This window comes from Panthera uncia, chromosome C2 (assembly GCF_023721935.1).
Source record: "Panthera uncia isolate 11264 chromosome C2, Puncia_PCG_1.0, whole genome shotgun sequence".
NCBI classification, from domain to species: domain Eukaryota; kingdom Metazoa; phylum Chordata; class Mammalia; order Carnivora; family Felidae; genus Panthera; species Panthera uncia.
The window spans coordinates 28,455,156-28,482,312 of record NC_064810.1 but is presented as its reverse complement, the minus strand read 5'-3'; the positions used below and the strand labels follow the sequence as shown (position 1 = coordinate 28,482,312).

At 35.2% G+C, this 27,157-nt stretch overlaps 1 protein-coding gene across 3 annotated transcripts in view; it reads right to left on the bottom strand.

Annotated features, from left to right (window-relative positions):
• LIPI (lipase I) overlaps positions 1-27,157 on the bottom strand; it is a 67,209-nt gene that overhangs the window by 8,393 nt on the left and 31,659 nt on the right. For 2 of the 3 annotated variants that reach the window (XR_007457214.1, XM_049627995.1), the window contains exons 7-9: positions 25,637-25,741; positions 11,775-11,886; positions 5,861-6,037 (exon numbers count right to left, since the gene is read on the bottom strand). Coding sequence is in view for 2 of the 3 variants with exons in the window: in XM_049627995.1 (XP_049483952.1) it covers positions 5,861-6,037; positions 11,775-11,886; positions 25,637-25,741 (394 nt within the window). In the remaining variant the exon portion in view is untranslated. Of the gene's footprint in view, positions 1-5,860; positions 6,038-9,444; positions 9,796-11,774; positions 11,887-25,636; positions 25,742-27,157 lie in introns of those variants that run through there. The other variant, XM_049627996.1, reaches the window with a different exon arrangement.

The window sequence follows — 27,157 nt, the reverse complement described above, 5'->3', positions numbered from 1 at the left end:
AAGGAAAGGAAAGGAAAGGAAAGGAAAGGAAAGGAAAGGAAAGGAAAAGAAGGGAAAGAAGGAAAATGAAAGGACAGGAAAGGGAAAAGAAAAAGCTCATTTCCAGTCATACTAAAACTACTTAATTCTCTCTTCCTCTGCCCTTTTTCCCAATTCTCTTGCTCTCTCAAAGAAAAGAACAGAAAAGAACAGAAAGGAAAAAGCTCATTTCCAGTCATCCTAAAACTACTTAATTCTTATATGAGGTGTAGCTTACATTACATATAGAAACACTATATGCATACACTACTCACACAGTTGACATTGTCTTGGAGTTCCTGACCCATATCACCTCTCAAAATTACAGTGACCTAGAGAACATCATTTGGGGACATAGGAAAAAGTGGGATGTGGATATTGAAGATGGAGGACAGGTTTCAAGAAGGATGAACAAATTTTGGGAAAATGTAAAATGAGTTACGTCAAAATTGCTACCTGTAAACACCCTTCAGAGTTCTAGAGTTCCAATCCTCACATTCCCCCAAAGTACTGCACGGGTCGGCCTTCAGCCAGGCAATTTCAAAGACACAAATGCAAGGTTGAAGACTTTAGCACAAATAATGTAACTGTAAATGGGTTTTCTAAGATTACTCTTTAAGTTGAAGACAGTACTGTTGCCTTTTCCTAACTTAAATGCTCTCATTAAATTTAAGTTCCATGTATAGTATTTTCAAAAGAATCTTGAAACCATTCAACTAAATGCAATACTAAATAACTAGAGAAGTTATCAGGAAGTAAGTAAAGCATTCAGGCAAAAGCTACAAAATTATTGATCAAAATATTTAATTAATTTGAAAAAGTACAAAATGTCTAAATGTATTTATAAGCCCTCCAAGATATACTGGAGGAAATTATTTGAGGAGTTACTACAATGTTCAATCTCAAGTTGTTTTACAGGCAAAATATTACGTTGTAGCCATCCAGAACAATAAATATAACCACTTAAAAAACCTAACTTACCCCCAAATTGTTTAAAGTATCTTGAAAAATCTGAATTTGAGTACTCCCACTTAAATATTCATTTTTTGCCTTCATTCACAGGTTAATTGCATCTGGCAAACAAATTTTGATTTTTTTTTTTTGTTAAACCAATATGTAACTTTAGTAGGATACATTACAAGCCAATGTACTTTCAATTAATGTTTTGCTCGATTTATCAAAATATTTTCAGTTTTTCTGTAGTGTCCTGTTATTTTTGCCACCAAGCATCTATTCCCTTTCAGGTAATATAATCTTCTTTGATAATATTACCTTTATCATTCTTTATCCCACTCTCAATATATAAACTTTGATTGAATTTGATTCCATCTTGTTTCAGAGTAAGCATAAACCAAAGGACTTATTTCCCTGGCCAATCAGAAGAATCTATTTCCTTGACCACAGTGTAAGGTTCAAAGGTATGTACTTGCCCAAAGTCAGTGAGATGCAAGGAGACCTTAAAATCTTTTCTCCACCCATCCTCATGGGATTAGAACTTGGAATCAAGTAGCAGCCAAATTGGTATTCTATAGACAGAGTATGAAGCAATGTGAATGGTAAAGCCAAGAGCTAGCACAGAACTGTTCTTTGAATGCAGCCAAACCAGGAGCCATATCTTCCATGGGATTTTCAGATATGTCTGGCTACATGACCCTTTTATCTTTAGGGACTTGTAGTTGGATTTTCTGTCTTTTGTAGTAGGGAGTTCGCTTGTTTGTATTATCTGCTATACAACATTGTGCCTATAGTAAACATTATCGTATTGTGCACTTAAAATTTGTTGAATGTAAATCTCATGTTAAGAGCTCTTACCACCGCAACAATAATAAAAAAAAAAAAAACAATAGACAACTGAGCGGGTGGTGACAGAGTTTGCCTTTTGCTTCATGTGAACTCTGAGCAGCAGGGATAAGGTCTTTAATGAATAAGCCATTTGGTGAAACAGGTAAGGGGGAAGCACTTGGCAGAATGTCCACAGCTATTAGAAAGTATATTTGTTTACATCTTCATTACACATTGTTTATACAACAAAAGAAAAATAAAACATAAAATAAAAAGCTCAGATCATTTTTGTAGTTTGTACACTTTCTCTTTTGTGTCCTTGTCTGTTTATCCTCGTAATATATTCATCCTTTTATTACTGATTTGTAAGATATCTTTTTTAATTATTTTTTCAGCTTTATTGAGATACAACTGACTTATAACACTGCGTAGGTTTGAGATATACAACATGTTGATTAGATACACTTATATATTACAAAACAATTACCACCATTACCATTTTTTGGTAGACAACATTTAAGATTTACTCGTAGCAACTCTCAAGTATATGATACAGTACTGTTAACTATAATCACTACATTATACATTATAACCCCAGAACTTATTCATCTTATAACTGGAAATTTGTATTTTTTTACCAATATCTTACCTTTTTATCTGCCCCTTAGGCCTAGGTAACCACCATTCAAGTGTCTATTTCTATGAGTTGGGCTTTTTTAGATTCCACACACAAGTGATACAGTATTTATGCTTCCCTGATTTATATCACTTAATATAATGTCCTCAAGGTCCATGCATGTTGTCACAAACTGCAGCATGTCCTTCTTTCTTCTTTCCTCTATGATGAATAACATTCATACGCATAGGCACACATACATATAGTGACCCATTCATCCATTTGATGGACACGTCAGTTGCTACAACATTTAATCTTCCACTCTATGAAGATTTCTTTGAACACTTGCAGAATTCTATCTTTTTTTAAAAAGTTTATTGATGTATTTATTTTGAGAGAGAGAGAGAAAAAGAGAGAGAGAGAGAGAGAGAGAGAGAGAGAGAGAGAATCCTAAGCAGGCTCCATGCTGTCAGTGCAGAGCCCGATGAGGGGCTCAATCTCACAAACCATGAGATTAAGACCTGAGCCGAAATCAAGAGGCATACACTTAACAGACTGAGCCACCCAGGTGCCCCACAGAATTCTATCTTTTAAATTTTTTTTATGTTTATTTTTGAGACAGAGACAGAGCATGACTGGGGGAGGGGCAGAGATACAGGGAGACACAGAATCTGAAGCAGGCTCCAGGCTCTGAGCTGTCAGCACAGAGCCTGATGTGGGGCTTGGTCTCATGGACTGTGAGATCATGACCTGAGTCGAAGTTGGACACTTAACCAACTAAGCCACCCAGGAACCCGCAGAATTCTTTCTTTATCACCAAATTTTAAAAAATAAAATATATAAGAGTGAGTCTAAAGATTGGTCTCTTTTAGTTTCTGGTTCTTAGTTTACTCTATCAATTTGCGATCCGTATCTTCTTTTGAAGACAGTTTTCTTGTATCACATCTGCACTTAGTTCTTCTGTTGTGTCTCCTCTTCAACAACACCAGATAGCTATATTTTGCATTTCAATTATTTTTTCCCAACAATTGTTCCTCAATCTTTTATATTATGTATATCACCTTATTCTGTAAATTATTATAAAATGAGTTTTTTACATTAGTGATCAATTCTATTTTTTTATTTTTAATGTTGATACTAAACTTGATACTGTCTTTAGTTTAACTGTGAGCTCACTCTGCATCATAGTCAGCTGTTTCATAATCACAAACAAGTGCTCTTCTCTTGTTCTTTAATGAATTAATGCTTTCTTAAATATTATTAAGAACACCAAGCAATGATTTGTACAATTTCCATCTATTTCCTATAATAAATCTTTTAAAGGGTCAACCTTATTTCTAAATCTTGATTGTTAGATCTTTTTTTCTATGTTGCTTATGCTGAAATAGGCAGCATTTTGTTGTCGTCATTGTCACTGTTGTTGTTGTTATCGTTTTTTGTGTTTTTCCTGTTCACTTTTGCTTAAATGATAAAAGCAATATCCAGTCCTATCATTTGCCCATATAAACAAAGGGTGGATTATCCTTATTTCCTGTTATTGTCCTTGTGTATGTAGTTAAATTTCTCTTTCTCATCTTGAGCTTCTGTGCTATTTTATGTATAAAGGTTCTAGCTAATACCTGGTATCTGGCCAAAGCTTACATTATATGCTTCTAGACTGAAGAGAAAATTCTTTTTCTTTTTCCAGTTGTGATATATAGGGAAAAGACTTTATTCAGGGACAATATGAATTCTTTACACTTAAGTACCAGAAGGAAGGTATAAAATTACAACCTCTAAACTTCTCTGTTCATACCTTCCTTAAGCTCAGAGGAGTATTAATGGGGGAAATTAGGAGGCTATGATGGTGCAACAAGTTTGGTCCCTTTAAAATCTAGCTTTTGGAAACACAAGTATAGTCTGCATTCTTATGTTTACCAGAAGATTTGCATGTTTAAGATAATAAATACAGAGATCAGTTGAAGATTACAAATCTTGAGACTAGTCCTTTAAACATTACCCCCTAATGTGTGTGTGTGTGTGTGTGTGTGTGTGTGTCTGTCTGTTTGTCTGTCTGTCTGTCTCTCTGTCTTTGGTATACTCTGGCAGGTAATAATATCACTAATATTTCTAGCTGAAAATTTCAAATATTTTGGTATTTTTGGTAGGTATTTCAATCAAAGGCAAAGAAAAGTAGAATTACCCTGAGATTTTTTCCACTATAATGACATCTTAATTATTGACTTCTGAGTGACTAAATATTCTCATACCAAAAGTTACAAAATAATTTACACTTCAAACAATCTTTCCAGTTTTCCTCTGTTAATATAGACCTCATCTAAATGCATGGTCTTGTCATTTATTATTTTTATTCTCCAAAACTTCTTATTTACTCTGTTCAACATTCATATAAAGGTAACTGGAGAATCAAATATACAAATACAGAAAAATAAAGAGAAATAAAAGGAAAGATCTACAGTCAACTAAAAAAGTGCTAGCAATTCACAAACCCATTGCTATTGACTCTCAGTTGGCACTCACAGTTGGAACAACTCACATCTCACATATCCAAATTGACAGATGGTCAGCTCATTAAAGGGGTCTTAGTGGTTCTTAATGTTTTCACAGAGGTGTTTCTGTGGGAATATGAATTCTGTCATGGTGAACATGTACATCAATATCATGGGCACAAGGATAGTAGGAAAACCTCTCCAGTTGTGAGAACATGGAACTAAGAAAAGCATATTAAATGGACAAAGAAAAATACTGATACAGTCTATCGTCTTCAAATATCCCCATCAAATCAGGATAGTATCACATTTTTGTGTAATGGAGATATTTGTGATGTAACAGAGAAACCAAGGCATAGGAGTCAGACTTTCCTCCTGCTGTTATTGTATATATGCTAGAGCTTCACTGATGTCAATATATTCCTAGGGTTGAATCTCCAGTGATGTCTAGACTCCGATATATAATAGATAAAAATGGATTTTTTTCTCTTCCCAAATAAAAATAAAGAGAAAAATCATTGAAAGTCCTGATGACTTCTATCTTCTATGACGATATGCTTCATGATAGAGTTTTCAGCCATTGAACCCCATCTAAAGAATTGTACAAAAGGAATCTCAACCAATCTATAAATATATATGTATATGTAAGAAATTATTGATCAACTTCTAAGGCAGATATTTGTCTCACATTTTTCATTTTTATTGTGTCTAATGAAATGATTGTGTTTTTTCTTTGCCTAGGTAATGTGACTCCAAACTAAACTTCATTCAAACTAATTTTCATTTAAAAAGTGCATTTTTCACCTTCTAGATATTCTAATATTTGTGTAAAATATAATCTGAAATACACAATAAACATATATCTGAACATATGAATTCTTACGCCATTTCTTAGCATACTGGTATTTTCAAGTTTAAAAGATAATATACTGAAATCAAAATTTAGTTTTCTTACCTTTCTGGATAGGTAAGTGATTGTACCATGACACGGTGGATGTTGTAATTATATTGGAAACATTGCCAATTTGAGCTCTGAAAATATCCCAAACCAATGCCTGAAATATTTACAACATCATTTGAAAACTGAGCAAGAATCTTGACTTCTTGAAGTTGATAAAATGATCTGTTCTTCCTAAACAGAAAATTTAATATGCTCACCATATTAGTAATTTAAAATTTAATTTAACTCTAAAGTCAATATAATCTTAATGTAGTATAGAAACAACAATCTTAAAGGAAAAAAAGCCAAAACATATTTGTGAAGTATTTATTAAAATAAATTGAAACAAAATAAAATAATAATATATGTATCCTCATACAAAATTATTTGGGGACACTTTTTGAGAAAAAAAGTGGGGCATCTTGTCTTTCTGACTTGGTGTCTAGATTGTACATTTGTCTAAGATTACAGGAATCATTTTATGCTTCCTGTTTTAGACACCGTAACAACTATTACAGTTCCCTGAATGGACAGGATACTGAAATAATAATTCTTAATTGATCTGTGCCATTTTGTCAAATATTTGTGAATTATTACAAAAGCTTCAGATTCAAAAGGAAAAAAATAAATGTAGAATTTAATAAGTACAATTTCCTGAGCATTTACAGTGTACCCAGAACTATAATGAAGCTTGACATGCTTGACCTTATCTAACTATCTTGACAACTCCCTTTACTAGGTACTATTAGTATTGCCGTTTACAGATGAGAAAACTGAATATCAGAGCATACAAATGACTTTCCAAAGCTAGTGAATGCAAAACAAACACAGCCACGTCAATGCTCTTCTTCATCACTCTACTCAAATTCCTCACCCCTATGTGCCAGAAACATAGGGGGGCCTGGAGTCAGATCAATATGGATCTGCTTGACTACAAAGGAAACTCCAAAGAAGGTGAAGAAGGAGGAGGAGGAGCAGGATAAGTAAGAGAAGGAGGAAAGAAAGGGAGGGAGAGTAGGAGGAAGGTGGGGGAGGGGGAAGAGGAAAGGAGGAAGGAAGGAAAGAGAAAAGAGGAGAGAGCAAAAAAAAATTTAAAAATCTGTCGTGTTAATTTCCTCCAAGGTGACAATGATTTGCTTGAGCAAAGGCAACAATCATATGTAAAACAGCTGAGGGGCAACCAGTGGTGTCTCCAGCTCTTGTGCCATCTTATATTTATCCCTGCTCTTTCCTGCTTTTGATTCTTCGAAACAGCTGGGCTCCAAAAAGGTTGTCATTACTCTCCTCAAAGCCCATATCTATTCCCCCCAGGAACTGATATTACCTCCTCTTTCATGGAATATAATGTCATTGTTCATATCTCTAAGACGTTATCTAGATTTCTCAGAGATGCTTCAGAGTCAGTATGTCCAGATGGGAACGTGCTATCTCTCCCTACAATTTCACATCCACTTCAATGATTTCAAATACCAACTATTTGCTCGTGACCACCAAACCTCTGCCTCTATCTGAGCTCTGTTTGCTGATATCTATGGCTTTTCACCATGTGTACCTGCATACCTTAAGGATGTCTAAAACTCAGTAGGGTTCAAATCTAAATGACATCTTTCCCAACACCCATCTCTCACACACACAAAAAATAATAATAAATAATAAAAATAAATAAAAATAAAACCTACAACTAACAAATTTTCTTATTATTTTAAATGGCACCACTACCTATTACCCAAGCTAGACAACTAGGATTCGCCCTTGATATCACCCCCTCTTTCAATCCCTACATCCAATCTATCATAAATTCCTACTGATTATTCCTACTAAATATCCTGAATCTGCTTTGAATTCATACATTTCCACAGCAAGCACTCAGACACCACTGTTCCTTTCCTATATTCTTGCAACAGCATCCTGTCTTTTTCCTTGTCAACACATTGTGGTCAAATTGTTTTTCCAAAATGAAAATCCAACCCGGCTCCAACCAAACTGCCCCAACTAAAACCCTTTAGTGATTTTCATTTGCTCAGTGAGTAAAATATAAATCCCAAAATATGCCCTACAAGTTCTAGTTCTTACAAAATCCAGGGGCTCTCTACTTCTCTCATATCTCTCTTGCTGATCCTGCCTCCATTCTAAGACATTAGAAAATTCCTTCAGATCCTGAAATGGGCTATGTTCCCTCCTGCTTCAGGATCTGTGCATTTGTTGATACTTTGTCCTGTAATATAGCAAAGAAAATCAATCTTGCCCCTCATTTAGGTCTCAACTAATATAAAATGTTCTCAGAGAAACTTTTAGTGACCTCACTAATTCATGTCCCTTATTTAACGTTTCCATGCACACTATAATTTGCCTCAAGACATTTTTCAGATTTTATGTAGTTTTATTTAATTTTTATAACTGTTATATATTTCATTAGGGCTTTAAGCTTAAAGAGGGTAGGACCATGTCTATCTTTCTCATCACAGTATCTTCAGCACTTAGCAAATTCCCTGCTCAATGTAGATTCCTCTGTTTGAATAGAGGAATGATGAACATCATCATTTTATTTGTATTATGTATGTGTAAAGTCTATCTGCTGCACTAGACAGAAGTTATGTAAAGACAGCAATCTAATTTGTCCAGAATGGTATCCCTAATTTCTAGTACAGTTATTGGCCTATAGAAGCTTTCAAGAAATTATATTGAATGATTAAACTGGCTCCTCTCCATGACTTCCTAGCTCAATAAATGGCATCATAATTTAACTAGTTATCTTAAAACTGGTTTCTTTACTTAACTTTCACATATTTAATTAATCATAAAAAATATCTATCCTAAATCCTAAAAAAAAAGGAAGAAACACCTCCACATATTGAGTCTAGACCTCCATCATGTCTCACATAAATTATTAAAACAGCCACCTCTTTGGACACATGCCACTCTAATCTCTCCATTACTCATCCTCTGGGGGAATCCTTCCAACCAGAACGTCCAAAATTGATACCTCTTGTTTAAAATCCTATATTTATATATTATTATATTTAGCATCATATTATAACGTGTGAGTAATATTTAGCGGCATCAAAAAATGATTGCACTGTAGCATTCAGTATAAAAATCAGGATACAGAACACATTTGTGGTAAGATCCTAATTTTGCTAAATGAAGAAAATAATGTGTGTGTGCACAAGGGTATATACCAGAATGAAGAGAGGAAAAAGAGGAGGTAAAGGAAGAGGAGACATAGTTGTAGACCACATAGTAAATGTGAACATCCCTGGATGATATAATTATATATGATTCTCATTTTCTACTGTATAATATGACACATTTTCTACAGTAAGCAAATCTTCCTATTTTAATTTTGAAGAGGGAAACAAAAGGTCATTTAAAAATCTCTGACTTCCCTGGTTTCTGAAACAGTTTAAATCTCAAAGCATGACTAAAGTTATTAGCAAAGAATTATTAATAGAAAAATAATAAAGCCCTTGTCCAGTCATAGATGGACAGATTTGTCATGAATATATCATCCTTCATGAAAAATGCACTAATTCAAGGACGTGAATAAAATATATCAATATTTCATGGTGTTCTGCATACACAATGACGTTTATAAAGGAAATGAAGAATCACAATTTGCCTTTTGAACAAGTTGGAAACAACTTCTCTAGGACTGTAGTCTGTGAGCTGTTACTGAACTCAGGTACTCTCCTATCTCCATGCCTTTGAAAACACTGTCTCCATTCCTTGATTGCAACATCTCTCCTCTAAATGTTTCCTTGCATCTTCTTCATACACCCACAGCACATAAGTATTCTGCTACTATAGAACTTATTACTCAAAGCTGTAATTACTCATCAGTCTCCTTCAGTGTTCTGTGACTTCCTTAAGAACTGTAACAGTGCTATTTTAGCTTGAGTATCCATTATTTAGCGAAATGCCTGAATAAGTTTCAGTGATGCTGAATAACCCTGTTGAATAAGTGGATTCAAAAGCAAAGAAAGCATATGTTTTAGAAAAATAAATAAAGGATCATACGCATATGTGTGTGCACAGATAGGCACATACATACACTATTTTAAGCAACATAAAGCAATAAACTATTACAAAATAACTATTATAACCCAGTCAATCGTACTGAGAATTAGGTGGAAAGAATTTGAAGTTTCTCTTATTAAAATATGGGCCTTGATGTAAATGAAGAATTTAGATTGAAATCCTGGTTTGATTTACTTAATAGTCTTTGGGTGACTGAAAAGAAGTTGAGAAAAGGGAAAAACAAAAATAATTGATGCTCACTCAGGACAAGTTTCATCCAACTACTAAATTATCTGCAAAGCCTTTAAAAATTTTATGAAAACTAATTTGGTAAGGCTCTAATATTAAAAATACATTTATCTCACAGTTAAAAAAATTTTCTCTGACTTATGACTCAGAATGTTATTTCCAAGAGTGGCCTTAGTATCCCATGATACTATAAATAGTTTCTATGTTATGTCAGTACACAGGTTCTCATTATTTGATCATAATATACTTCTTTTACTATTATTTTCTTTGTGGATTTTAAGGTGTTAAAGATTTATCTACAAAACAAACTTTGTTTATTATGAGCTATGGCTACTTTGTATATTTTTGTTATTTTAGATTTTAAACAAAGGTTCATAATAATACTGTAAAATTACATACATCACTGCCATTATTTGTGACACTAATATGCAAATATATAAGCATGCAGAGACTTTTCCCTGGTTCACTTTAATGGTTGCATAAATTTGGATGTCATGATGTACTCAAGTCTGAATCCCATCACACACTAGATTTAGTCAATTCAGGTATTGTAACTTCCTAGACTGTGACAACAGTAAACATTGGATATACCAACTATGCTTCCTGAAATTCGAATGATGTCATCAGTAATCAGTCTAAACTTAAACCAAACTGTTGTAAGTCCAGGTGTAATAAAATAAAGTGTTTCTTTTATCGCATCACTAGATATGTTACCTGTGAGCCTTTCAAAAAGTTACATTATTTAATAGATTTCTAGAAGTCTAGCACAGCAGTTTGGAAACTACTATTTAAAAATGTTTTTAATGTTTATTTATTTTCAATAGAGAGAGATGGGGGCCCGGGGGCGGGGCAGAGAGAGAGGGAGACAGAATCTGAAGCAGGCTCCAGGCTCTGAACTGTCAGCACAGAGCCTGACGCAGAGCTCGAACTCAAAAACCGAGAGATCATGACCTGAATTGAAGTCGGACGCTTATCCAACTGAGCCACCCAGGCACCCTGAAGAAACCACAATTTTGATAGTAGCATGCATCTTCATACCATTCTTTTATTTACCAGAAAATGAATTTCCTTGTTTGAGAACTTATGAAATAGACAGGTATACCTTCAACAAATTCAAGCTGAGAACATTCTTTGAGATGATTAGATAACTTTTAAAATATGTATATGTAACATACATCTATACACAAAAAGCTAAATAGAAGATTAAGTAAAAAAAACCCTCTTCTATTTTGTAGGATTTGTAGCTGCAAGTGCTTCTCTGAAATACTGAAACTGGGTCGCTCTACTGACAGAAGTTACTTGACATTTGGTCATATCACTGTGAATACAATGTTGCCTGAAAACTAGAGAGAAATAGAAGGCAAGGTAGTTTGAGAAGAAGAACACAGGAATGACAATCAAAAGAGAAAAAAAAAAGTTTTCCTAATGTTTGTAGTCCCTAGGTGTGTATGACATAAAGAAGTTAAGTAGTACACTTCATATTCCACATCTTTCTGCAGACAATGAATGAATTAGAATATAACACCTGAGATATTTTAATATTTAATATTTTAAGACTCTCTGGAGGAAAAAATTTACACTATATGTATTATATTCCAAAGTGGATGCTCAAGAAAACAAACATTTAATTTATGAAAGAAAAAAATTACTAAATTATACTTACTCATAGACTCTTGGCTCTTCAACCATTCCAAGCTGGTTTAATAATTTAAATGTAATATAGCCATTTTTCATATTGTTATCCAGAACAGTTATACTGAGAACAAAATAATAGCCTACAAAAAATATAGAATGCAATTGACATTATTATTATTTTCTACTTATTTTTGGTACTTATACAGATATATATATGTGTTTGTAAATATGTGTGTATAATATATGTATTATATGTAATATACATGTAACACATGTAATTACATACATGTAATCTAGACACATATTATATATGCACATAATATCAAGAGGCACTTTGTACATGGGTAATATATTTTCATTTTGTCAATTTTTAACTAGACTTGAAAATGAGAAATGGAAAAACCTGCCAGAAAGTCATGGGTATGGTAAAGAGCTGGCCAAATAGAGAATACTAACTGGTGTGCAAACCAAAAAAAATCATAGTTTAGGTCAATGAAACAATTTTTATTTTTCAGTAGCACACCTAAAATAAATATGATAAGTTTCCATATTTATCTGAGGAATTGTCTTGGCTAAAATTGCTTGACAAATATAATTCCCAATTTCATTGTTTTTTAGGAATGACTGTAAAATTAAGTATTTTTATACATACCCAGCTCATAGTAGCTCTTATTCAAAATACCCAGTCAAAATATCTGTACACTGAAAACTGCATAACACTTATGGGAAAAAAACTGAAGACGACACAAAGAAAGGGAAAAACATTCCATGTTTTTGGTTTGGAAAAACAAATGTTGTTAAAATGTCAGTACTACCCAATGCAGTCTACATATTCACTGTAACCCCTTATGAGCATTCTTCACAGAGCTAGAACAAACAATTCTAAAATTTGTATGGAACCAGAAAATACTTCAAATAGCCAATGTAATGTTGAAAAAGAAAATCAAAGCTGAAGGCATCACAATTCCATACTTTAAGCTGTATTACAAAGTTGTAATCATCAAGACAATATGGTACTGACACAAAAATAGATATAGATCAATAGAACAGAATAATACAGAAATGGACCCAAAAATGTATGACCAACTAATCTTTGACAAAGCAGGAAAGAATATCCAATGGAAAAAAGACAGTCTCTTAAGCAAATGGTGTTGGGAAAACTGGACAGCGACATGCAAAAGAATGAACCTGGACCACTTTATTACACTATACACGAAAATAAACTCAAAATGGAAGAAAGACCTAATTGTAAGACAGGAAACCATCAAAATCCTAGAGAAGAAAACAGTCAACAACCTCTTTGATGTTGGCCACAGTAACTTCTTACTAAACATATCCCTGGAGGTAAGGGACACAAAAGCAAAGATGAATTATTGGGACTACATTGAGATGAAAAGGTTCTGCATAGTGAAGGAAACAATAAGCAAAACTAAAAGACAATCGATAGAATAAGATGAGATATTTGCAAATGATATATCGGATAAAATGTTAGTATCCAAAATCCATAAAGAACATGTCAAACTCAACACCCAAAAAACAAATAATCCTGTGAAGAAATGGGAAAAAGACATCAACAGACACTTTTCCAAAGAAGATATCCAGATGGCTAACAGAGACCTAAAAAGATGCCTAACATCACTCATCACGAGGGAACTCAAATCAAAACCACAATGAGATACCACCTCACACTTGTAAAAATGGCTAAAATGAATAACTCAGGAAACAACAGATGTTGGCAAGGATGCAGAGAAAGGAGAACCCTTTTGCATTGTTGGTGGGAATGCAAACTGGTGGAGCCACTCTGGAAAACAGTATGGAGGTTCCTCCAAAATTTGAAAATAGAACTACCTTATGACCCAGCAATTGCAATATTAAGTATTTATCCAAAGGACACAAAATGCTGATTCGAAGAGGCACATGCACCCCAACGTTTAAAGCAGCACTATTGCCAATAGCCAAATTGTGAAAAGAGCCCAAATGTCCACTGACACACACACACACACACACACACACACACACACACACACACACACAGAGGAATATTACTCGGTGATCAAAAAGAATAAAATCTTGCCATTTGCAACAATGTCAATGGAACTAGAGTGTATTATGTGTGCTTAAGTGAAATAAGTCAGAGAAAGATAAGTATCATATGATTTTACTCATGTGTGGAATTTATGAAACAAAACAGATGAACATAGGGAAAGGGAAGGAAAAATAAGATAAAAATAGAAAGGGGGTCAATCATAACAGACTCTAAAATACAGATAACTGAGGGTTGCTGAAGGGGTATGGGGTGAGAGGATGAGCTAAATGGCTGACAGGCATTAAGGAGGGCAGTTATCAGGATGAGCACTGGGGGTTAAATGTAAATGATGAATCACTAAATTCTACTTCTGAAACCATTACTACATAAAATGTTAAATAACTTGGATTTAAATTTAAAAAAATAAAAGAGGAAGAAAAAAATGCCCAGCTAAAAATTGATACATATTTCAGAGGCAAGGATACTGAACTCACCCCCATACTCAGTGTTGTCTGAACTATAGAGAAAGTTCTGACTCCCTGTGAGATTTTTTTTAGCACAGAAGAATTTATTAAGGAATATGTAGCTCAAACAATCATTCAGGGCCAGAGAACAAGGCTCAGCCAGAAACACTGCCCCAAAATCACAGGACAGACTGCTTCAAGATCCCATTGCTACCACTTCCAAACATGAGCTAGAAGATTAGCTAAGAAAGCAAGTTTAAGACACTTTCATTTCTATGATGAGAAAATAGTAACACATCTGGACAGAAAATACCCAGAGGGAAGATTTAAATTCACATCAAAGAGATATTTTTAAGTATGCACTACATCTACCCCTTTTACCAACTAACATCAATATCCACTCTTCCTCCTATATTTCAAGCACAATGCCATTATTGCTTAGATGCCCATTCCATAGTACCAATAACAGCCAAGTGGGCTACATTTGGCTGCAATCCAGGGTAAGGCAATACCCATTCTTTTAGTTCTATCCCAATCCTGTTGTGATATTGTAACTTATGGACTAGAATGTACAGTCCATCTCCATCATACTTTATATAAGGGAGGTAGACACTAGTCCCTGTACTGTGAACTATTTCTTAGAAGAAAACATATAAAAACAGAACATGGAATGTATGAAATTATCTTGTGAGAAATACATGTAGTAAAACCATGCAGGCTAGGTGTTAAATGTTGCTACTGAACAGACAAGAGTTAACTTCTTGTTTTATGCCTGATGCTTACTTAGTACCACCTTAAATAAGATAATTTATTTACCACTGGACCTCAAGAAATTCTAACACAAGAGACTGAAGAACCACTTCTTACTCTGAAGTGACTCCCCAGCTTTAGACAAAAGACTTTGTTTCACCTCACCCAGAAAAGTAGGTGTTCAGACTCTCTCAGATGATTTCTGGTAGTGTGACATATTAAGATGTCACAGAAAAAGCCCATCTCATGTTACAAGTACATGGAAATGATGACTGTACAATCCATAAATTAAATACAAAACCAAGCTCAGATGAAGGCAGGGAAAATATCACAAGGCAGAAAGGAAGAGAAAATAAAGGCAAAACATAAGGAGGACTGAAGCCCTGGATCCCTACACGACCTGGGAACTAGATTTAGCATGGAGACAGAGGATGCATATCAGCTTCCATGCACAGGAGGCATGACGCTAAGTAAAGGAGCTCAGTAAGATAGAAGTTAAACCCAAAAGGAAGAAGTAGGGGAGGGAGAAGAAGGCCAGATAAAATGTAGAAAAACAACTGGTAAATAGAGTATTTGATGTAATAGCATCCATAATAAATACTAATTGTTAAACAACAAGTGAAATAAAATACTATAGAACATAATATTCAAGATGGAAAAGAAGACACAGATTCAAGGGGTCTATGAGACAAATTGTTGTGATAGAATCAGATAAAATCAGGAGGCAATTTTATGTACAAAGAAAAAAAGAAGGAAGTCACCAGGCAACTATAAAAATCCTGAACTTTTATACATCTAAGAAGCCATAGTCTCAGAATAAAGCTAAAATCTAAACAATAGCTGCCTGCTCAAAATAAAAGATTTAAATAGGACTCAAATTCCAACATAATAGACAAAATGCTCAAAACATTATTGAAAATTGCCCATTATACCAAGAACAAAGACAATCACAACTTTGGTGAGAAAGGAAATCAATTGATGCCAACACTGAGATGAATCAGATGCTAGGATTATCTGACAAGGATTTCAAAGAAGCCATTATAAAAATGCTTCAAAGTCAGTTTCTCGAAAAAAATGAATAGAAAAATCTGAGCAAAAAAATAGAAACTGGAAAAGAAAGTAGAAATTACATAAGTAAAAACTACAGTAATGTATATATAACTCATTGCATGTGCCTGACGGTAGAGTGGATGATAAAGGATAGAAATCAGTGAATCTGGAATTTGGCACTCAATCTCAGCAATGTAGAGAAAAGAGATTTAGGGGGAAAAAATTAACAGGGCCTGAGACACTTGTGGGACTAAAACAAAAGATGTAATTTCTGTGTTATCATCATATCAAAAAGAGAGAAATGAGAGTGAGGCTGAAAGAGTATTCAAAGAAATGATGGCTGATGGCTGAGGACTTTCTAAATTTGGTGAAGGAAACTAACATGAAGATTCAAGAAGCTGAGTGAACGTAAACAGGATACTAAACCAATCCTCACCATGTCATCTCATAACTAAACTTCAGAAAACTGGGAGGAGGAGCCAAGATGGTGAAACAGCATGGAAAGTTTCTGTGTGTCTCACATCCATGAAATACAGCCAGACCAACACTAAACCATCCTGCACACCTAGAAACCTAATCTGAGGATTAACACAACAATCTACACAACCTGAACCACAGAATTCAGCAGGTACGTGGCATGGAGAGGTGAACTTGGGGAGAGAGAAAACATGGAGGGCAGGGAACTGCTTTTGCATGCAGAGAGAGGACGGACATGGTGGGGGAGAATAAGGGGAAAGCACCCCTCCCTAAAAGCAGCTGGAGAGAAAGTGGAAAATTGGAAACAGCTGCAGGGACTGAACTAAAAAGGGAGAAAGGAGAAAGGAGAGGGTTTAAATTCCATTAAGACTGTAAACAAGGGGATCACAGTCTGCAACTCTGCAACTCAATACCTGGCAGTGGTCTGGTGGAAAGGGTGAATCCCCAGGAGCAGAGTGGGGTCCGACAGGTTCTCGGGCTACAAGGGGAGAAGCGGTTCCACTGCTGGAGAGAAGCAGTTCCACTGCTGGAAGGACGTTTGTTAGAGGCTGTGAGGCCACCTATGCCCAGCAGACCCCAGAGAAGGGCCACATTCACTGGTGCTGGAACAAAGTCATTAGGGGTGAAGCCTGGTGCCAGATGTGTGTTATTATTTTTCATACCCCTGAGGTGCTGCTGCTACACTGTCTCACGAACTTTTTCTGGGGCGGGCTAGCACCCAGCCGCAGTTAGTGGGCATCGGCAGCAGCATGATCCCGCAAGCATTCCTGGGTGTGGCCGGCACCCGACTATTGTTCTGTGAGACCCTCTGCAGAGGGGCGGAGCAGGTCAAAGCCACAGTACCTCAGAAGTGGGGGGATGGGGAAGGCAGTGGCATCTGAGACAAAACTCTGGAGGGAGGTGCTGCCTGGGGTCTGGTCACTGATGGTGTGGAAGTGGCGAGTGGACAGAAGCTGAAGATGAAGGACGGGTGCACGATTGCTGATCGGGGAGAAAAGAGTTCCAATACTAGAGACTGAGTAGCTGGGTGACACCATTTTCACTGCTCCCACACATGCGCATATGCACCTACAAGTGCCACAACAATCCACCCCAGTAGGCTAGCAGTGCCATCTAGTGGATAAGGGAGCCGTTACACTAAGCCCCGACCAACTGGGCTGACCAAGCTCTTCAAGAACACAAGTGTCACCGCTTGCTCAGTATATGTACTATAAAGTGCTTCATAGTCTGACTTCTAGGGGGAAATGAAGTAATTTAAGTACTATTTCAATCTGTTAGCAGGTCCATCTATTCAATTTTCTTTCTTTTTTCTTTTTTTCACCTCTTTTTCTTGAATACAGAAAGAGAAAAAAGTTTTTACTTTTAATTTCTATTAAAAAATATATTTCTTTAATTTTTTCTACTATATTCTTTACTTTTGTGTAATTTTTTTCAAATTCTATTTTACTTCCATCATTTCATTTTAGTCTATTTCAGTATTTTCATTTTTTTCAAATTCTCAAACACTGTCAACACCAAAACCAAAACACACCCAGGATCTAGCATCATTTATTCGATTTTTGTATGAGTGTGTTTTTAATTTTTTAATTTTAATATTTTTTAATTTTAATTTTTCTACCTCATTAATTCATTTTCTCCCTTCAAAATGACAAAGCGAAGGAATTCACCCCAAAAGAAAAGAGGACGAAGAAACGACAGCAAGGCATTTAACCAACACAGATACAAGCAAGATATCTGAACCAGAATTCAGAATCATGATAATAAGAATACTAGCTGGAGTTCAAAATAGATTAGAATCCCTTTCTGCAGAGATAAAAGAAGTAAAAACTAGTCAGGATGAAATAAAAAATGCTACACCTGAGCCGCAATCATGGGTGGATGCCTCAGGGGCAAGGATGGATGAGGCAGAACAGAGAATCAGTGATATAGAGGACAAAATTATGGAGAATTATGAAGCAGAAAAAAGAGGGACATTAAGGCAAAAGAGCATGATTTAAGAATTAGACAAATCAGTTACTCATTAAAAAGGAACAACATCAGAATCATAGGGGTCCCAGAAGAGAAAGAGAGAGAAATAGGGGTAGAAGGGTTATGTGAGCAAAACATAGCAGAAAACTTTCCTAACCTGGGGAAAGATACAGACATCAAAATCCAGTAAGCACAGAGGACCCCCATTAGAGTCAACAAAAACCGACCATCAGCAAAGCACATCATAGTCAAATTCACAAAATACTCAGGAAAGAAGAGAATCATGAAAGCAACAAGGGGAAAAAACTCCCTAACCTACAAGGGAAGACCAATCAGGTGTGCAGCAGACCTATCCAGAGAAACTTAGCAGGCCAGAAAGGAGTGGCAGGATATATTTAATGTGTTGAATCAGAAAAATATGCAGCCAAGAATTCTTTATCCAGCAAGGCTGTCATTCAAAATAGAAGGAGATAAAAAGTTTCCCAGACAAACAAAAATTAAAGGAGTTTGTGACCACTAAACCAGCCCTGCAAGAAATTTTAAGGGGAACTCTCTGAGAGGAAAAAAGATGAAATTATAAATAAATAAACAAACAAATAAATAAATAAATACCAAAAGCAACAAAGATTAGAAAGGACCAGGGAACACCACCAGAAACTCTAAGCATCATAATGGCAATAAATTCATATATTTCAGTACTCACCCATTAAATGTCAATGGACTCAATGCTCCAATTAAAAGACATAGGGTAACAGAATAGATAAGAAAACAAGATACATTTGTTTACAAGAGACCCACTTTAGACCTAAAGACACCTTTAGGTTGAAAATAAGGGGATGGAGAACCATCTATCATGCTTATAGTCAACAAAAGAAAGCCAGAGGGCGCCTGGGTGGCTCAGTCGGTTAAACGTCCGACTTCAGCTCAGGTCACGATCTCACGGTCTGTGAGTTCAAGCCCCGCGTCGGGCTCTGGGCTGATGGCTCAGAGCCTGGAGCTTGCTTCCGATTCTGTGTCTCCCTCTCTCTCTGTCCCCCCTCCCCCCGTTCATGCTGTGTCTCTCTCTGTCTCAAAAATAAATAAACGTTAAAAAAAAAAAAAGAAAAAAAAAAAAAAAGAAAGCCAGAGTAGCCATACTTGTATCAGACAATCTAGACTTTAAAATAAAGACTGTATCAAGAAATGCAGAAGGGCACTGTATCATAATCAAGGGATGTATTCACCAAGAGGACCTAACAATCATAAACATTTATGTGCCAAATGTGAAAGCACCCAAATATATAAATCAATTAACCACAAACATAAAGAAACTCATCAATAGTAATACCATAATAGTAGGAGACTTCAAAACCCCACTCACAGCAATGGACAGATCATCTAATCAGAAAATCAACAAGGAAACAATGGCTTTGAATGAAACACTGGACCAGATTGACTTAACAGATATATTCAGAGCATTTCATCCTAAAGCAGCAGAATACACATTCTTTTCCAGTGCACATGGAACATTCTCCAGAATAGACCACATGCTGGGACACAACAGCCCTCAGCAAGTATAAAAAGATCGAGATCATACCATGCATATTTTCAGACCACAACGCTATGAAACTCGAAATCAACCACAAGAAAAAATGTGGAAAGGTAACAAATACTTGAAGACTCAACAACATCCTACTAAAGAATGAATGGGCTAACCAAGCAGTTAAAGAGGAAATTAAAAAGTATATGGAAGCCAATAAAAATGATAACACCACAATCAAAATCTCTGGGACACAGCAAAGGCAGTCATAAGAGGAAAGTATATAGCAATCCAGGCCTTTCTAAAGAAGGAAGATCTCAGATACACAACCTACCCTTACGCCTTAAAGAACTGGAAAAAGAACAGCAAATAAAACCCCAAACAAGCAGAAGACAGGAAATAATAAAGATTAGAGCAGAAACTAATGCTAACGAAACCAAGAAAACAGTAGAACAGGTCAATGTTAATTCTTTGAAAGAATTAACAAAATTGATAAACCACTAGCCAGTCTGATCAAAAAGAAAAAGGAAATCACCCAAATAAATGAAATCAAGAATGAAAGAGGAGAGATCACAACCAACACAACAGAAATAAAAACAATAATTAGAGAATATTATGAGAAATTATATGTCAATAAAATGGGCAATCTGGAAGAAATGGACAAATTCCTAGAAACATATACACTACCAAAACTGAAACAGGAAGAAATAGCAAATTTGAACAGACCATAACCAGTAAGGAAATCGAATTAGTAATAAAAAATCTGCCAAAAAAACAAGAGTCCAGGGCTGGATGGCTTTACAGCGTAATTCTACCAAACATTTAAGGAAGAGTTAACACCTATTCTCTTGAAGCTGTTCCAAAAAATAGAAATGGAAGGAAAACTTCCAAACTGTTTCTATGAAGCCAGCATTACCTTGATTCTAAAACCATACAGATACCCCACTAAAAAGGAGAACTATAGACCAATTTCCCTGATGAACATGGATGCAAAAATCCTCAACAAGATATCAGCCAACCGACTCCAATAATACATTAAAAACATTATTCACCACAACCAAGTGGGCTTTATACCTGGGATGCAGGGCTGGTTCAATATCCACAAAACAATTAACGTGATTGATCACATCAATAAAAGAAAGGATAAGAACAATATGATCCTCTCAATAGATGCAGAGAAAGCATTTGACAAAATACAGCATGCTTTCTTGATAAAAACCCTCAAGAAAGTAGGGATAGAAGGAGCATACTTAGAGATCATAAAAGCCATATATGAAGGACCCAATGCTAATATCATCCTCAATGGGGAAAAACTGAGAGCTGTCCCCCTAAGGTCACGAACAAGATGGGGATGTCCACTCTCGCCACTGTTATTCAACATAGTATTGGAAGCCTCTGCAATCAGACAACACAAAGAAATAAAAGGCATCCAAATCGGCCAGGAGGAGGTCAAACTATCACTCTTCGCAGATGACATGATACTCTATATGGAAAACCCTAAAGATTCCACCAAAAACTCATAGAACTGATTCATGAATTCAGCAACGCTGCAGGATATAAAATCAATGAACAGAAATCAGTTGCATTCCTATACACCAACAATGAAGCAACAGAAAGAGAAATCAAAGAATAGATCCCATTTACAATTGCATTAAAAACCATAAAACACCTAGGAATAAATCTAACCAAAGAGATGAAAAATCTATACACTGAAAGCTATAGAAAGCTTATGAAAGAAATTGAAGAAGACACAAAAAAATGGAAAAAGATTCCATGCTCCTGGATAGGAAGAACAAATATTGTTAAAATGTCAATACTACCCAAAGCAATCTACATATTCAATGCAATCCCTATCTAAATAATACCAGAAGTCTTCACAGAGCTAGAACAAATAATCCTAAAATTTGTATGGAACCAGAAAAGACCCCAAATAGCCAAAGCCATCTTGAAAAAGAAAACCAAAGCAGAAGGCCTCACAATCCCAGACTTCAAGCTGTACTACAAGGCTGTAATCATGAAGACAGTATGGTACTGGCACAAAAACAGATACTCAGATCAATGGATCAGAATACAGAACCAAGAAATGGACCCACAAACGTATGGACAACTAATCTTTGACAAAGCAGAAAAGAATATCCAATAGAATAAAGACAGTCTCTTCAAGTGGTGCTGGGAAAACTGGACAGCGACATGCAGAAAAATGAAACTGTACAACTTTCTGACACCATACACAAAAATAAACTCAAAATGGATGAAAGACCTAAATGTAAGACAGGAAGCCATCAAAATCCTCAGGGAGAAAGCAGAAAAAAACCTTTTGACCTTGGCCGCAGCAACTTCTTACTCAACACGTCTCCAGAGGCAAGGTAAACAAAAGCAAAAATGAACTATTGGGACCTCATCAAAATAAAAGCTTCTGCACAGCAAAGGAAACAATCAGCAAAACTAAAAGGCAACTGACATGATGGGAGATGATATTTGCAAACGACATATCAGATAAAGGGTTAGTATCCAAAATCTATAAAGAACTTATCAAACTCAACACCCAAAAAACAAATAATCCAGTGAGGAAATGGGCAAAAGACATGAATAGACACTTCTCCAAAGCAGACATCCAGATGGCCAACTGACACATGAAAAAATGCCCAACATCACTCATCATCAAGGAAATACAAATCAAAACCACAATGAGATACCACCTTACACTTGTCAGAATGGCTAACAATAACAGCTCAGGCAACAACAGATGTTGGCAAGGATGCAGAGGAAGAGGATCTCTTTTGCATTGTTGGTGGGAATGCAAGCTCGCACAGCCACTCTGGAAAACAGTATGGAGGTTCCTCAAAAAACTAAAAATAGACCTACCCTAGGACCCAGCAATTGCACTACTAGGCATTTACCCACGGGATGCAGGTGTGCTGTTTTGGAGGGACACATGCACCCCCGTGTTTATAGCAGCACTATCAACAATAGCCAAAATATGAAAAGAGCCCAAATGTCCATCGATGGGTGGATGAATGGATAAAGAAGAAGTGGTATACATATATACAATGGAGTATTACTCGGCCATTAAAAAGAATGAAATCTTGCCATTTGCAATTACGTGGATGGAACTGGAGGGTATTACGCTAAGTGAAATTAGTCAGAGAAAGACAAATATCATATGACTTCACTCATATGAGGACTTTAAGAGACAAAACAGATGAACATAAGGGAAGGGAAACAAAAATAATATAAAAACAGGGAGGGGGACAAAACAGAAGTGACTCATAAATATGGAGAACAAACTGAGGGTTACTGGAGGGGTTGTGGGAGGGGGGATGGGTTAAATGGGTAAGGGGCACTAAGGAATCTACTCCTGAAATCATTGTTGCACTATATGCTAACTAATTTGGATGTAAAATATAAAAAACAATAAATAATATAAAATAAAATAAAAATAAATAAAATAAAATAAAATATCCAGTTAAGAAATAGGCAAAGGATATGAACACACGTTCCACCAAAGAGGATATACAGAAAAGATATTCATTATTATAAACCATCAGGGTAACAAAAATTAAAACCACAATATGGCATCACTATCCACCTATTAGAATGAATAATTTTTTAAATAATGACAACACCAATTATTAGTAAGAAATCAGAGAAATTGGATCACTCATACTTTGCTGAGGGGATTGCAAAATGATACAGCACTCTGAAAAACACTTGGTCAATTTCTTATAAAGTTAATTATCTTCTGACCTAGCAAGTGCATTTCTTAGGCCTTTGGAGAAATAAAAACTTAAATTCACACAAAAACTTGTATATAAGTGTTCATAGCTTTATTCATAAAGCCAAAATTAAAAATATCCCTCGTGTCCTTCAAGAGATGAACAATTAAACCAGCTGTAGTACATATATACCATGGAATACTACTCAGCAATAAAAAGGAATGATGGCTAAACCTCCAGAGAATGCTGAGTGAAAAAAAAAAAGAGGCAATTAAAAGGTCACATACTGAATGAGTCCCTTTATGTAACATTTTCAAAATGACAAAATTTTATTTATTTTTTATTGTATCTTCTTTTTTTTCTTTTTGTTAAATTTAAACTTTAGTTAGTTAACATACAGGGCAATATTGGTTTCAGGAGAATTCAGTGATTCACCACTTATATACAACACCCAGTGCTCATCACAAGTGTCCTCCTTAATACCCATCACTCACCTAGCCCATCCCACATGCACCTCCCTCCATCAACCCTCAGCTTGTTCTCTCTCATTAAGAGCAAAATGACAAAATTTTAGAAAAGCAGGACAGGATGGTATATGTGGTTATAAAAGTATCACCCAAAGGATCCTTGTGGTGATGGAACTGTTCACGATCTTCACTGTAGTGACAGATACTAGCCTTAAACGTATGATTAAATTGTACAGAACTACACACACACACACACACACACACACACACACACACACACAGAGGAGTGCCTGGGGAAATATGAATATCCTGGTGGTGATATTATATTATAATTATATTATGTTGCAAAATATTAACATTGAGGAAAACTGGATAAAGTGTACACAGGAGCTCTCTGTATTTCTTATATCATTTGAATCTAAATTTAATTTAGTAAAAATTTTAATTAAATAATAGGCCTAATTCCAAATGGTACAATATAACACTAATATTTTAAAAATTATTTTAAAATATTTTAAAAATTATAATATCTTAAAATTGATAGCAACTGTGTCTGCAAAATATTAACACTAACAGCCCTAAAAATACTTTTATTTTTTATTTATTTTTTAAATGTTTATTTATTTTTTAGAGAGAGAGAGAAAAAGAGTGCGAGCAGGGGAGGGGCAGAGAGAGAAAGAGAGGGAGACACAGAATCTGAAGCAGGCTCCAGGCTCTGAGCTGTCAGCACAGAGCCCAAGGCAGGGCTCAAACTCACAAACTGCGAGATCATGACCTAAGCCAAAGTTGGATGCTTAACTGACAGCTACTCAGGAGCCCCCAAAATACTTTTAAATACGAGAATCGATTTTAAGTACTTATCCATCAGTAACTAAAGTCAATGGCAGTGACTTGAAACTTCTCGTAAGATTCTTCTTATAATAGGATTTACCTTTATTTATAAACAACTACCAGCTTTTCACCTTTAAACAGAATAAAATTTAAAATAGCTCCTCATAAGTCTAATTATTTAATATATTTCTAAGAGATTCTCTCTTGTTCATTGAATTTTCTCTTGCCTCTAAATATATAGGGGAGGTTATTATTTACTTATACATTTTGTATTTATATAGTTTAGGTTCAGTTCCCAAAGGATATTAATAGTGTAGACAGATGTCTTGAACTCTATAATCTGGTATATGTTGACATAACTCTAAAGGTGGGAAGGATAATCAGGCAAATTTGGAGGAAAAGAACAAACAGACTTTATTGTTTCTTTGGGAAAATATTGCCCAAAGCATATGTTCATTCTATCTAAAATATCAAGTCCTTATTTGAATTTGGCTCCAACAAATTTCAGAGTTCCTTGAAATTACATGATGAAATTGGAGTGGGTAGAAAGAACATTTTGGAGAATATATAAATTAGTATATAAAACTAATTATTTGTTCATTTGTTGAAAATGTTAACTTACTGCAGAATGGTTTTGTGGCAGTAGTATCCAAAAACACAGTGGTCCTGAGAAATCTTTTTTCTTTTCTTTCTTTTAAAACATCTTTCCATAGCTCAGCTTGATAACCTGAGATTTGAGAAAGAAAACATTAGAAACTAGACTTCAAGCAAATAGCACACAAAGCTTTCAAATCACTAAAGGAACTAAAGGATCAATGTATTATAATAATTATTATAATTATAGTTCAGGATCTTTATAACTTAAAAATGACTTTTCAAATAATTTTACATTATATTTATTTTAATTACATGATAATTCAAATTAAAGATTCACAAGCAAATCTACTGCCTGGAAATCTTATCAGAGGTTAGAATACTCTATATGGCTACAATCCATTTGTAGCAGTCTTTACTAATATATCATAAATTAAGAATTTTATTTGTATCTTTTTAGTAAATATAGCAGAATAAAATTATTAGATAAAATAAACACAGAATTTAGTTCCATGAGTACACCCCCCAATTCTCCTACAAATACACATTCAAAGAGATACAGTATATATGTCTGTACATTATATATAATACATGAAGTGTAGATAGCATCTATACACACTATATATTATGTATATAATATGGATATTTCCAATATATACATTATTACTAAATTTGAAATATTATCACACACACATATATATTGAAAATGCTTCCCACTTTATGTATTTGTCTCTTTCCACTTTCTACCTCTGAATTTGAAATGTGAACAAGGTAGAAAGAACACTGAATTGAGAATTAAGGATTTTAACTCTAGCTCTCACTTATGTCCTTACATAATACTTATGCTCACACCGGGTCACAATTTTCTCATTTATATGGAAGAGCAATGAAACCAGAAAAGCAATCCCCAACATGAGGTCTGAAGAAAAGGAATCCCACAGGATGTTTTCTGGACAGAAGAGGTCTACAAGAAAATAAGTCTGACAAAGCCTGCATATTGCCTGTCTCTCCTAGCAATTCTCTATGCATGTTAGTATAAACCTCCTGCTGAAGAAAACTGCAGGAAGCTTTTTAATTCAGCCTTTGTAATTGCTTCCCATTTAATAGAGCCCCTTTGGCTCTGGAAACATTTCTGGCAGATCCTGATCATGACACTGATCCGATGTTTACATGCTCATAACATGCCTGGGGGTTGGTAATGTCTTTGGAAAATCCTGAACAAACAACCTCTGAGATTCTTTCCAGCTCTTACGTTCTATTTTTATGTGGATTCATTTTTCTCTATAATTTCCCACCAGCAGGCTGTAGTTATCGAAAGTTGGAATACTTAACCGCTCTTGCCAAGTTTTATCAATTTGGAAGGTGTGAACCATGTATGATTCATGTCTACTTGCTAATAGCAAATGAAAAGCTAACAATGGTTTATACCTCTCCACTTGCTCCTAAAGCTTTCCATAAAAGTAAAAACCCTCAATGCCACTAAGAATGCACAACTCTCAAAAAAAGAAAGAAAGAAAGAAAGAAAGAAAGAAAGAAAGAAAGAAAGAAA